Consider the following 14,008-nt stretch of genomic DNA (forward strand, 5'->3'; position numbering starts at 1 on the left):
TCCTGAGGCACGCTTGTTATCTCAGATTTCTTGCTCTGGTGTTGCCTTTATGTGTATTTGTGTGTGTGTGTGTGTGTGTGTGTGTGTGTGTGTTTGTGTGTATACAGAAGCTATTTCAGTTCTTTAATATCATATAATATCAAGGTATTTATTTATTTATTTAATCAGTTATAAGTCCTCAACTCAACAAAATGTGGATGAAGGGAAGTGGTCTGAATATATTCCAAAGGCACTGTACATAACCCATTAAGTAAAATGCTGTATCCATGTACGGCCAAGTATGTAAACGCTCATACTGATTGATCCGTCCAATGAGTGTTGTTCAGTATTGGTTATATTCATATTTCTCTTCTAAGTAATACAAAAGTAAAGTAATCAGAGTTAGGTTATTCAAAAAGTCACGTTACTGATTATAATTTTGGAAACGTACCTTGTAACTGTAATGGATTTAAAATGTAACCTACCCAACTGTGTGTGTGTGTGTGTATATATATATATATATATATATATATATATATATATATATATATACATATATAAATAGTGGGGAGAAAAAGTATTTGATACACTTCCGATTTTGCAGGTTTTCCTACTTACAAAGCATGTAGAGGTCTGTAATTCTTATTCTAGGTACACTTCAACTGTGAGAGACGGAATCTAAAACAAAAATCCAGAAAATCACATTTAAATAATTAATTTGCAATTTATTGCATGACATAAGAATTTGATCACATACCAACCAGTAAGAATTCCGGCTCTCACAGACATGTTCGTTTTTCTTTAAGAAGACCTCCTGTTCCCCACTCATTACCTGTATTAACTGCACCTGTTTGAACTCGTTACCTGTATAAAAGACACCTGTCCACACACTCAATCAAACAGACTCCAACCTCTCCACAATGGCCAAGACCAGAGAGCTGTGTAAGGACATCAGGGATAAAATTGTAGACCTACACAAGGCTGGGATGGGCTACAGGACAATAGGCAAGCAGCTTGGTGAGAAGGCAACAACTGTTGGCGCAATTATTAGAAAATGGAAGAAGTTTCAAGATGACGGTCAATCTCCCTCGGTCTGGGGCTCCATGCAAGATCTCACCTCGTGTGGCATCAATGATCATGAGGAAGGTGAGGGATCAGCCCAGAACTACATGGCAGGAACTGGTCAATGACCTGAAGAGAGCTGGGGCCACAGTCTCAAAGAAAACCATTAATAACACACTACGCCGTCATGGATTAAAATCCTGCAGCACACTCAAGGTCCCCCTGCTCAAGCCAGCGCATGTCGAGGCCCGTCTGAAGTTTGCCAATGAACATCTGGATGATCCAGAGGAGGAATGGGAGAAGGTCATGTGGTCTGATGAGACAAAAATAGAGCTTTTTGGTCTAAACTCCACTTGCCGTGTTTCGAGGAAGAAGAAGGATGAGTACAAACCAAAGAACACCATCCCAACCGTGAAGCATGGGGATGCTTTTCTGGAAAGGGGACAGGACAACTGCACCATATTGAGAGGAGGATGGATGGGGCCATGTATCGCAAGATCTTTGCCAACTTCCCTCAGTAAGAGCATTGAAGATGGGTCGTGGCTGGGTCTTCCAGCATGACAACGACCCGAAACACACAGCCAGGGCAACTAAGGAGTGGCTCCGTAAGAAGCATCTCAAGGTCCTGGAGTGGCCTAGCCAGTCTCCAGACCTGAACCCAATAGAAAATCTTTGGAGGGAGCTGAAAGTCTGTATTGCCCAGCGACAGCTGAGGCAACCTGAAGGATCTGGAAAAGGTCTGTATAGAGGAGTGGGCCAAAATCCCTGCTGCAGTGTGTGCAAACCTGGTCAAGAACTACAGGAAACGTATGATCTCTGTAATTGCAAACAAAGGTTTCTGTACCAAATAATAAGTTCTGCTTTTCATATAATGTGATTTTCTGGATTTTTGTTTTAGATTCTGTCGCTCACAGTTGAAGAGTACCTATGATAAAAAATTACAGACTTCTACATGCTTTGTAATTGGGAAAACCTGCAAAATCTGCTATGTATCAAATACTTGTTCTCCCCACTGTATATATCAATCAATAAATCAAATGTATTTATAAAGCCCTTTTTACAACAGCAGTTGTCACAAAGTGCTTTACAGAGACACCCGGCCTTAAACCCCAAGGAGCAAACAACAGTAGTGTTGAATTTCAGTGGCTAGGAAAAACTTCCTAAGAAGGCTGAATTTTAGGAAGAAACCTAGAGAGGACCCAGGCTCAGAGGGGTGACCAGTCCTCTTCTAGCTGTGCCGGGTGAGATATGAAGAGTCCAATTGGAATAATAAATTCATTTCTCTGGGCTAAATCCAGAGTATATTTGAATCTAGACTAGGTCAAAAGTATGACCAGGTGGACAAAGACAGGGACAGCAACGGGCCCCCTAAACCAGGTACTCCGCAGGTGTGGACCAGAACCTCATCTCCTCCTAAAATTTAAAACTGGAGGAGACTGAGATATATACACAGCAGTGGATCCCATCATACCACCTGAGAACGTATCACAGAACTGCAGAGGTGTAGCTCAGTGTGGCTCATAGCATCTTCCCTCTGACTCTATCCTGTGAAATCTGACACACAAGTAATTCAGTGTGGCCACAGAGAGTCTGTATATTTCATCCAACGGCTGCCATAGCAGAGCACCTCACTTACTCCCCAAGTGCTGAACACATCTAGTGTGTGTATGTGCTCCCTGGCACCTGCTTTGAAAGCTTGACTTGAACAAGACCCTCACTGCTCACACAGTTCTTCAACACAACAAAGTAGATGGGCGACCAGTTACAGCACTTGCAAACCTCACTACCTCTCACTGATCTCGCTGCAGCATGACGGTATAGTGAGGGAAAAAAAAACATCAAGAAAGGTTCTGAGTGCTTTTGACGCTTTGTTCACTTTGTTGCATATCCTAACACAATACGTGTATGCCCTGAGCACACTGCTGTTGACAAAGCTTTAGGGAAATATCAACATTTTTGCTGACACACATTTAACTTGCTGTAACTATGCTGTATAGAATATGCCTGTTTTTGTCTTGACAACTTTGAAAACATTTAGAGTTCTCTACATTCTAATGATATGACAAGCCATTTCACAATGAGCTCGAAAAACTGATCGCTGATTTTACTGGCTGCAAGATTAATTGGAATGCAAGATACTGACTCCATACTTTATGGCTCATTGTGGTTCCGTTAAGAGAGCATGGTGTTAGCAATGTGAGACAAGTGAGTTGGATTCCTGCAGGGAACTGTAATCACTCACCACTGTATGTTGCTCTGAAGAACTTCAACATATCTAAATCCAACCCATAAGGTAGACAATTTTTATGTTATCTTCTATAGCCATCAGGGGGCACTAGAATTCTACCCCTATGTCAATAACATTAGACATTCAAAGCATAGTTTTTCCTAATTTGTTTAACAAAAAATAATAATAATTAAACAAATGTTGATCTCATTTCACCAACAATAAAAACTGGATGGAACTTTGAACAATACTTCATGTCATATTTCTCCCCAGTATAATCAACACAGGACAGGAAGAAAAATATCTTCCCCTCAAAATATAGAAAATATAAGTTAAAGTATATATTTTTTTGAAAATACATACTGTTCTTAAAGAACACGGTCTTACCGGTTCGACTCTATTGTGTAAAACACTGCCACAGGGATATTTTTCTCTGTCCTAACATTCGCTATAATTAGCTGGATGCCTGTTGTAGTCATTTGTTTACACCATTCTCCGTCAATATGCTCTATCCCATTCTCCCGGTGGATGCTGAATGTCATATCGTCATGTTTAATTTATTGCGTTGTTAATTCCTTATCGCACGTGATGTGATCTGACAGGAATGGAGTAGTGACAGATGACTTTAATGCCCCAAGCATTGCGCAAAAGGCAGTCGGTGATCTGTAAATCCCACTGAACACTGCAGTGACATCCCGACGGTGGTCAAAGTTGAGTAGATGTCTGGGTCAAGCAGCTGATATAAGGACTTTTAACCAAGCACATCGTTTTCGCATCGACGGAATTGGGATAAAGTAAAAACGGAGAACCTAGAAGAACAAAAACCGTACACAATCTTATACCACCTGAACCGGACATCTCCATTGTCGTTATGCAGAACTTTTCCACAACAGAGATCGTATCTGACAGCTCAATGTACGTTTATCTATGTAACGCACGGTGTGCACAGGAAAAGGCAGTATTCTTACAGGTGTGATTGAATAAGGTAGCTTAAGCTAGCTATTCTTCCTGGGTAGAAATGAATGAAGTATATTCCTCATCACTTTGCTGAAACTCAAGGAAGTTCGACCCTGGGAAGTTGCATGGAATAAAGTGACAGCCACGTCGGGTGCCAAAATGAGCATTTACTGTCATATCTGGAGGATTTTATCGATAGTCCTAGCGACGATTGTCTCAGTTGTCATGCAAGGTATGTAGGCTGCAATTTTAAATAGCTTAAAATCTGCCTTGGTATCTGTCGATATATTTGTTCTATTCGTATCTTCATTTGATAGGCAACACATTCATTTGCGGTCTCTTTATGGTGTTGAAATAGCCTAAATAGTTTTTATTTTATTTATATCCTATTAGATGTTACATATTTTATTTATGATGAAGGGATTATAAGATATATACTATACCCTGGTGTCTTACTTGTTATGTTAAGTATATGAAAAAGCGAAATCTTATAAATAATAATTATTAATATTAATTAGTCCAGTAAATAAAACTAAAGGTCTAATGTTGAAATTATACAACTTAAATTACTTAGTGCCATGAGAATCCAGGTAAGCCAAGGAGGTCCACCTTCACCTAATTACACCAAAGTATATGTTATGTATAAGTAATCAAACAAGGATGAATTGCTATTTAGGGTTTATGTTGTTGAGGTTTGAAGTTAACGTAGTTTAGTTTGGATAATTGGAATACAATTTTCCAAACCATCTAAGAATGAATCAATATGTTTTATGTACCAGTTATTAATGGGTTATTTGATTATAGCTTAAAAGTAACTGAACTCGTTTTTCCTTTGAATTAGCTAATTTTCCTTTCAACATTTTAATTATGTAAAGAAGCTGCTTTTTGTCTTGAAAACGTTGTGGCTGTACCTCAACAACAGCATGATGTGGGCCTATATAAGTCCTAAAAAATATTCATGAAGAGTGGAGGGCTGGTTGGCCAGCTCATCCTCCTTTACAACTATAATTGGCCAGCTCATCAGTTTTAAATTATACTCCATGGCATTTTATAAAAAGTCTGTTTCAATTACAAGTGTTTTTACTTTGTTTAGTTTATGCTTTGACAACAAATCCAGCATAGGACAAGTCAGCAAAAACATTTGGTTATCAGAGTTCACCGAATATAAACCTTTCAAAGCAACTTTTTTGTAGGCAGTTTAAGTTTCACTTATCAAATGGACATGCGTTAAAAAAAAGAAAGTGCTCTCATTCCCTAAGTTTAATCTTAATATGCGGACTGAAATGTGTTTCAGCGTGTATATTACAAGAAGTCCAAAATACATAATCAAGCTAAGTATTGAAATGCATGGGACACTGTGGACTTTAATTAAAAACCCAGAAAATATTCCACATCATAAAGGCAGTTGCTGAAAAGCTTTTAACTGCCTCAACAAATGCTATTTCCAGGCGATATGGCCTTCCTGAATTATAATAAACAGACTGGATAAAGAGATAATAAAAAGCAAGAAATCCTGATAAAACAGATTTTTAAAAGCAGCTTTAACAGTCTCATTGGATATAGCAATCCCTACCAATCTCTACATAGGCCTAAGCATCCTCCTCTCCCCTCCCTCCTCTGCCTCTCTGTTCACATGATCAGTGCACTCGTTTGTATGTAGCAGTTGCATCGAAATAGGGCCTTTTTCAGAGCAAAACATTCATTTCTGTTTTGAGAGCTCTGTCCTAAAATGCTTAGATCATGCCTGACCTTTCCTCTGGGGAGCGGAAATACCTACCATGGACGTAAATAAAATCTTGACCTAAAAACGCAAGCTCTCGTCATCATGCAGTGTGCAGCCTGGCCTCAGACCCATAGATTGCTTAATATATTTATTTTTTATGCAGGTTTTATAATGAAAGTACTAATGGTCTAGTTACTTCTGACAGAAATGTAAATAGGAAGGTTTAGAAGGATAGGCATCCATCACAGATGGGATGACCACTCAAAATAAAGGAGCTTGAATGAAGTCAGTGGAATGGCATAAAACACATGGAAATTATGTGTGACATGTTTGCTACAGTTCCATTTATTCCACTCTAGTTTGGGATACTGTGACCTTCTAGCATTTTGAAGGTTCAATGGTTGATTTGCATTATAGACAGCTGTAGCATTTTAGGTAACCCTTCTGCAAACCCTTTTGCTAACGCTAACCGAATAACCCTAACCTACGTAAACAGAAAACTACTTTTTGTTAGTTGTCCTAATGACCCACATACTTTCTACCTGTCACAAAACAAGCAAACTGGTCATTAAAAAATAATACTATAAAATAAATGGTAAAATAATACTGTATTTTCTCTAAGATATGATATTGTTCGAATGGGTAAGATGTATAATACTCTACTTCTTCTGATATTATGCGATTGCTATTCCAGTCGTAATGGATCCTAATGTAACATAAAATCAGAAATGTAGCAAACACATTTGAATTGCCCTGGGACAAGGTTGTAATGTGGATTAAGTGAGACATCTGTTTCATGTCTCCGCCATGTCATTTGAAGTCAGATCACTTACAGGCTGTTCTGCACATACGCAAACATTCGATATAGCACATTAAAATGCATTGAAGTTGCACACACAATATATTTAGCAGTGGAGGAACAGAAACTGATCTGCATACAAAGATGATATTATCACAGAAAGAAGGGAACAGTTACACTGAAACACCAGCATCATAATGTCAGCCTACATCAGTGCGTTCCATCAAAACTAATTGGAAGTTTACATACACTTAGGTTTTCAACAAATCCACAGATTTCATGTTAACAAACTGTAGTTTTAGTCGGTTAGGACATCTACTTTGTGCAGGACAGAAGTCATTTTTCCAGTAATTGTTTGCAGGGAGATTATTTCACTCATCATTCACTGTATCACAATTCCAGCAGGTCAGATGTTTGTTGACTGTGCCGAAATGATGTCATGTCTTTAGAAGCTTCTGATAGGGTAATTGACGTAATTTGAGTCAATTGGAGTTGTACCTGTGGATGAATTTCAGCAACTACCTTCAAACTCAGTGCCTTTTTGCTTGACATCATGGGAAAATCTAAAGAAAAATCTAAAGAAAAATAGTTGACCTCCGCAAGCCTGGTTCATCCTTGGGAGCAATTTCCAAATGCCTGTACCACTTTTATCTGTACAAACAAGAGTACAGAACTATAAACATCATGGGACCATGCAGCCGTCATACTGCTCAGGATCAGACCATCATTATGTTTGGAGGAAAAAGGGGGAGGCTTTCAAGCCAAAGAACACCATCCCAACCATGGAGCACAGGGGCTGAATCATGTTGTGGGGGTGCTCTGCTGCAGGAGGGTCTGGTTCACTTCACAAAATAGATGGCCTCATGAGAAAGGAAACCTCTGTGGATATATTGAAGGAACATCACAACACAGTCAGGAAGTTAAAGCTTGGCTGCAAATGGATCCTCCACATGGACAATGATCCCAAGCATACTTCCAAAGTTGTGGCAAAATAACTTTAGGACAACAAAGTCAAAGTATTGGTGTGGGCATCACAAAGCCCTGTCCTCAATACTATAGGACATTTGTGGGCAGAACTGAAAAGGCGTGTGTAAGCAATGAAGCCTACAAACCTGACTCAGTTACACAAGTTATGTCAGGAGGAATGGGCCAAAATTCACCCAATCTATTGTGGAAAGCTTGTGGAAGGCTACCAGAAATATTTGACCCAAGTTAAACAATTTAAAGGCAATGCTGCAAAATACAAATTGAGTGTATGCCAACTTCTGACCCACTGGGAATGTGATAAAAGAAATAAATGCTGAAATCAATCATTCTCTCTACTGTTATTCTGACATTTCACATTTCTTAGTGGTCATACTAACTGATGTGTGATAGGGAAATTTTACTAGGATTAAATGTCAGGAATTGTGAACAACAGAGTTTTAATGTATTTGGCTAAGGTGTATATGCTGCTATATATACAATGCTATATGCTGCTTTTAGTACTAGTGAGTAGTTCTGTGATAGACATTAGTCAGTTTACAGCTTTACTACTACCGTAATTTATGCCAAACAGACATACAGATACCATACATGTATGGTCAGTTTTGTAAACACAGATTAAGCCTAGTCTAGGACTAAAAAAACAAGCTCAATGGAGTTTTCTATTGAACTAGATTTTTCAGTCTTAGATTAGGCATAATCCATGTCTGCGAAACCGGACCTTAATGAATTAGCCTTTGTCTTTGTCACCTCACTTCTAGCAGGTCTATATTTGTCACTGTCTCCACTAGTAATCCTAATTGTACTGTACATCTCCCTGTTCCTAGTAGTAGTGTTCAAATGTTTTATTATTAGGAGAGTGGAGAGTTATTCTAAGAAGAGATTTGAACATTATGTTTAAAGGTCATCTCAGTCCTGTTTTTTCAGATCAGAAAACTGTCGTTGTCTCTCTCTCTCAAGGCTTTTCGTATGATATATAATGTTTTTCAGTTCTTAGTAGGTCTACTATTGCTTAATGCAAGCAAGACCACTGTACATGTTTAAAAACGTGCATACCTTATATATTTTCATTTGGAAACTGCTGGAGAATTGCCGCATGAAGTTAAACTGTAAAATATATTGGATGAACAGCAGATCATTTTGCAACCTGGATAAATATTTGGTTTTGGATGAAATTGGATGTTGTTTTTCATGTGGTATTTAAAGAAGCAAACATTTGGGTGAGCAAACATTTAGATGGGCTGAAAATTATTTTTAAAAGCATACTCTGTTTAGCAATTCCCAAACACTTCTAATTCTGAAAAAGGAACACATACCCGCCATGGTATTTGTTGTAGCTTTGATGACAGTACCAAAAACCCATCTGTGAGTTACCTCACAGTGAGTTAACACCTAGTGCATCAATTCTTTAATGCAGATTTGATTGAATTTAGCCACAAGTAATCTCAAAACTGCTATTTTGTTGTGTTGATATAGTTCTTTCTGTTGTCATTTAAGACAATATGGCTTGGTATTGAAATAGTCATTGATATATCATCATCCAATTAACATTATATTGCATCATCTAACACAGATTAGATGATGATGTCATGGACGTGCCTTTAAACTTTACATATACATATACTATGACAAATCTCAGTCTAAATGAAGCATGCTTAGAATCAGGGCTCCTGACTGTGGCATTGAAAACCGAACATATTTTTTCATGATTTGGTCAAATGGAACCAATAATACCAAACTTTTCACTGCCTGTAAGCCACTCTGTTCCAACATTATCCTACTGACAGGCCACTCTGTTCCAACATTTTCCTACCGGCAGGCCACTCTGTTCCATCATTATCCTACCGGCAGACCACTCTGTTTTTTGCAGCTACTGCCCGAGTGCCCCTGCGCAATGCGATTTCTCAATGAATCGACAAATGGCAGAACGATACCGCAAACGAGAACATACAGTTGTGCTCAGAAGTTTGCATGCCCTTGGAGAACTGGTAATGTAGAGAAAACATGAGTGAGCAGGCAAAACACGTATTTTATTTCTTATGGGATTCACATTCAAATGTAGGTCATAACAGAATGGCACAATCATAAAACAAAACTTGGCAACAAAGAAAACAATTAACTGACCCCTGTTCAAAAGTCTGCATATCCTTAGTTCTTAATACTGTGTATTGCATCCATTTAGGATCAATGACAGCTTGCAGTCTTTTGTAATAGTTGTCTATGAGGCCCCACATTCTTGCAGGTAGTATAGCTGCCCATTCGTCAAAATGCCTCCACGTCATGCAAAGTTTTTGGTTGTCTTGCATGAACCGCACGTTTGAGATCTCCCCAGTGTGACTCGAAGATATTAAGGTCAGGAGACTGTGATGGCCACTCCAGAACCTTCAACTTTTTTTGCTATAACCACTGGAGGGTCAACTTTGCCGTGCTGGAAAGTTCAAGAGCATCCCTTGCGCAGCTTTCATGCAGAATAATGCAAATTCAAAAACAGAAGCTGTAAGGTGTGTCAAGATGTTGTCGGGCATATTGTAACCTGGCTTTTTTGTAGCCTTGGTGCAGTAAAGGCTTCTTTCTGGCAACTGGACCATGTAGCTCATTTTTGTTCAAATATCGTCGTATTGTGCTCCTTGAAACAACCCCACCATCTTTTTCCAGAGCAGCTTGTATTTCTCCTGAGGTAACCTGTAGGTTTTTCTTTGTATCCCGAACAATTCTTCTAGCAGTTTTGGCTGAAAATTTTCTTGGTCTACCTGAATTTAGCTTGATATCAAGAGATCCCCAAATGTTCCACTTCTTAATAAATTATTGAACAGTACTGACTGGCATTTTGATATCTTTTGATATCCTTTTCCATCTTTATAAATTTCCATTACCTTGTTACGCAGGTCTTTTGATAGTTATTTTCTGCTCCCCATGGCTCAGTAACTAGCCTGTTCAGTGTATCCACGTGAGAGCTAACAAACTCATTGACTATTTATACACAGATACTAATTACAATTTAAAAAGCCACAGGTGTGGGAAATTCACATTTAATTGCCATTTTCATTCAAGGGTATGTAAACTTTTAATAAGGGCCATTTGGGTGATTTCAGTTATAATATAATTTTTTTAAAGGAGCCAAACAACAATAATAAATGGCTTCATATGATCACTATCCTTAAATAATGATGATTAGTCATGTTTTCAAAGTCAATGCCAAAATTTCACAATTTCTGCCAGGGTATGCAAACTCATGAGCACAACTGTAGATCATAGTGAAATCAAAACAGACTGTAATATCACCATAGATGAGATGCAATTTACAAAGTTCAAATCAGAGACTTGTTGCAGGTCTACAAGAAAATGTATCCCTCTCAATCCCTCTCAATCCATGCTAATGACGTAATATGCACTATTTTTATTGGCATCATAGTGGATGATATAACAAATATACCACAGATCAAGTTGGCTCCTCCCTTTATTATCACATTATCAGTGATGGGCAATTCATGAACAATTTGTTTGAAATGCAATTACTGAAAATTTGGCCAAAAACTAGTTGTGACATTTTAGAAATATTACATGTATTCTTTAGCATGTAGACAAATATCCTGTCTCTGATGTGTTGCATTATGGATAAAATTTAGGGTTATGTTGGCAGTAATTGTTAAGTCCCAGTTAAACAAGGGAAACTGGTATCACTCACCACAGTTACTGCCTTTTCCTTGGTTTTACTGAGGTTTGTTAATGGTTTACCTTGGTATTATAGATTGTTATTCACTTATACACTCACCTAAAGGATACTAGTACCATACTAGTACTGTGTTTGACCCCCTTTCGCCTTCAGAACTGCCTTAATTCTACATGGCATTGATTCAACAAGGTGCTGAAAGCAATCTTTAGAAATGTTGGCCCATATTGATAGGATAGCATCTTGCAGTTGATGGAGATTTGTGGGATGCACATCCAGGGCATGAAGCTCCCATTCCACCACATCCCAAAGATGCTCTATTGGGTTGAGATCTGGTGACTGTGGGGGCCATTTCAGTACAGTGAACTCATTGTCATGTTCAAGAAACCAATTTGAAATGATTCGAGCTTTGTGACATGGTGCATTATCCTGCTGGTAGTAGCCATCAGAGGATGTGTACATGGTGGTCATAAAGGGATGGACATGGTCAGAAACAATGCTCAGGTAGGCCGTGTCATTTAAACGATGCCCAATTGGCACTAAGGGGCCTAAAGTGTGCCAAGAAAACATCCCCCACACCATTACACCACCACCACCAGCCTGCACAGTGGTAACAAGGCATGATGGATCCATGTTCTCATTCTGTTTACACCAAATTCTGACTCTACCATCTGAATGTCTCAACAGAAATCGAGACTGATCAGACCAGGCAACATTCTTCCAGTCTTCAACTGTCCAATTTTGGTGAGCTCGTGCAAATTGTAGCCTCTTTTTCCTATTTGTAGTGGAGATTAGTGGTACCCGGTGGGGTCTTCTGCTGTTGTAGCCCATCCGCCTCAAGGTTGTGCGTGTTGTGGCTTCACAAATGCTTTGCTGCATACCTCGGTTGTAACGAGTGGTCATTTCAGTCAAAGTTGCTCTTCTATCAGCTTGAATCAGTCGGCCCATTCTCCTCTGACCTCTAGCATCAACAAGGCATTTTCACCCACAGGACTGCCGCATACTGGATGTTTTTCCCTTTTCACACCATTCTTTGTAAACCCTAAAAATGGTTGTGCGTGAAAATCCCAGTAACTGAGCCGATTTTGAATTACTCAGACCGGCCCGTCTGGCACCAACAACCATGCCACTCTCAAAATTGCTTAAATCACCTTTCTTTCCCATTCTGACATTCAGTTTGGAGTTCAGGAGATTATCTTGACCAGGACCACACCCCTAAATGCATTGAAGCAACTGCCATGTGATTGGTTGATTAGATAATTGCATTAATGAGAAATTGAACAGGTGTTCCTAATAATCCTTTAGATGAGTGTACAGTGATTGACATACAAGAAACTAACAGCTACATAACAATACATAAACACAATGTTAAAAAAATGAATCATGGTAACATATTCCAGTGGTGTGCCAAGCAAGAAGGCAGTAACTGCTGTCTAGGGTCAAATGTCATATCAGAGGTCATGTCAGATATGAACACGAAATTACCGTACCCATAGTAAGATAACAGAAAACCACATCTCCACTGATCTACCTATAACTAATTCTGCTAGAATATAAACAAAACTTTAAACACATTTTTCTCAATTTGACTCTATGAGCAGTTACTGCGTTTTTGTTATGTAGGGCAGAAGAGCCTACTATTCCGAATTAGAGTCTTGTATGTAGAAACATTTTCAGGTTATTGCTCGCGGACAGTGTGTCCTGTGAGGTGCTCTGGGCCTAACTCAAATGAATGCAGTCAATTGAAAGATTTGTTCACTGAATGAGCCAACGGTCTGAGTCAGTAAAACTTTCCATCACTAGTTTTTCCTGGCTAAATTAAGCATGCCAAAGCACAAGACTAAAGTGTAAGATTAAAATAGCTAAATCAACCCAAGAAAAATGTAATGTTCTCTGTAATCCCTGTATTTGGTGTAGCCATGACTGCATTCTTAAATAAAAACACAGAGACTCTTGTCCCAGGGTCGCGTAATCATAGATGTAAAGGACAGCAGTGGAAACTTAAATCGAATGGATTTACTGAATTAATATTTCTATACAAATGTATGTGCCAAATATGTTTTACTTTATTGTATTCAAATTCAATTACATGTCTTGTGCCAACTGAAGAACTCAGTGGCACCAGTAGAAAATGTCTGAAGTCTGGAGCCGTGGTGGCAGCAAATTATCTAGAACATTCAGTAAATAAGGTTGCATGGAAATGAATAGATGCAATTGTGTTATTCTATTCTAAGAAAGATGAAATACTCTGATATTTTTGTCACAGTACCCCCTGTCGAGTCCTGTATGTCTTGTGTAGGGGGTAGAGGGAAACAAAAGGCACGTAGAGAATATGTTCTAATAGCCCGAATTTTAGGTTCCCAATTTATATTCCAATCTGATTTGGTAGGTCTGGCTCCCAAGTAGGTGGGCAGTAGTCCATCCACGCCCACCCGTGCCTAGAAGACTCATGTTTGGGTGGGGTATGCAAAATAGATGAACTTTGAGCATCTCTGTCTTCTGAAGAAAGAGAAAACCAATTGCAGTGGAGACACATGGGAGGTGACTTTGCGCCGGCTAGGTTGTATATTGTTGGCCTGGGACGTATTAGTGTCCAAGCGGGGTCAT

General features: G+C 38.9%; 1 protein-coding gene across 3 annotated transcripts in view; it reads left to right on the forward strand.

Annotated features, from left to right (window-relative positions):
• The window catches only part of LOC105025196 (transmembrane protein 132D), a 61,338-nt gene that overhangs the window by 14,097 nt on the left and 33,233 nt on the right, over positions 1 to 14,008 (forward strand). The window contains exon 1 of one of the 3 annotated variants that reach the window (XM_010895717.4): positions 3,818 to 4,457. The exons of 1 other annotated variant lie outside the window; for it this stretch is intronic. In XM_010895717.4, coding sequence (XP_010894019.3) covers positions 4,385 to 4,457 — 73 coding nt within the window. In that variant the 5' untranslated portion in view covers positions 3,818 to 4,384. Of the gene's footprint in view, positions 1 to 3,817; positions 4,458 to 14,008 lie in introns of those variants that run through there. One more of the 3 variants, XM_034296232.1, reaches the window with a different exon arrangement.

Source organism: Esox lucius, chromosome 13 (assembly GCF_011004845.1).
Source record: "Esox lucius isolate fEsoLuc1 chromosome 13, fEsoLuc1.pri, whole genome shotgun sequence".
Classification (NCBI taxonomy): Eukaryota; Metazoa; Chordata; class Actinopteri; order Esociformes; family Esocidae; genus Esox; species Esox lucius.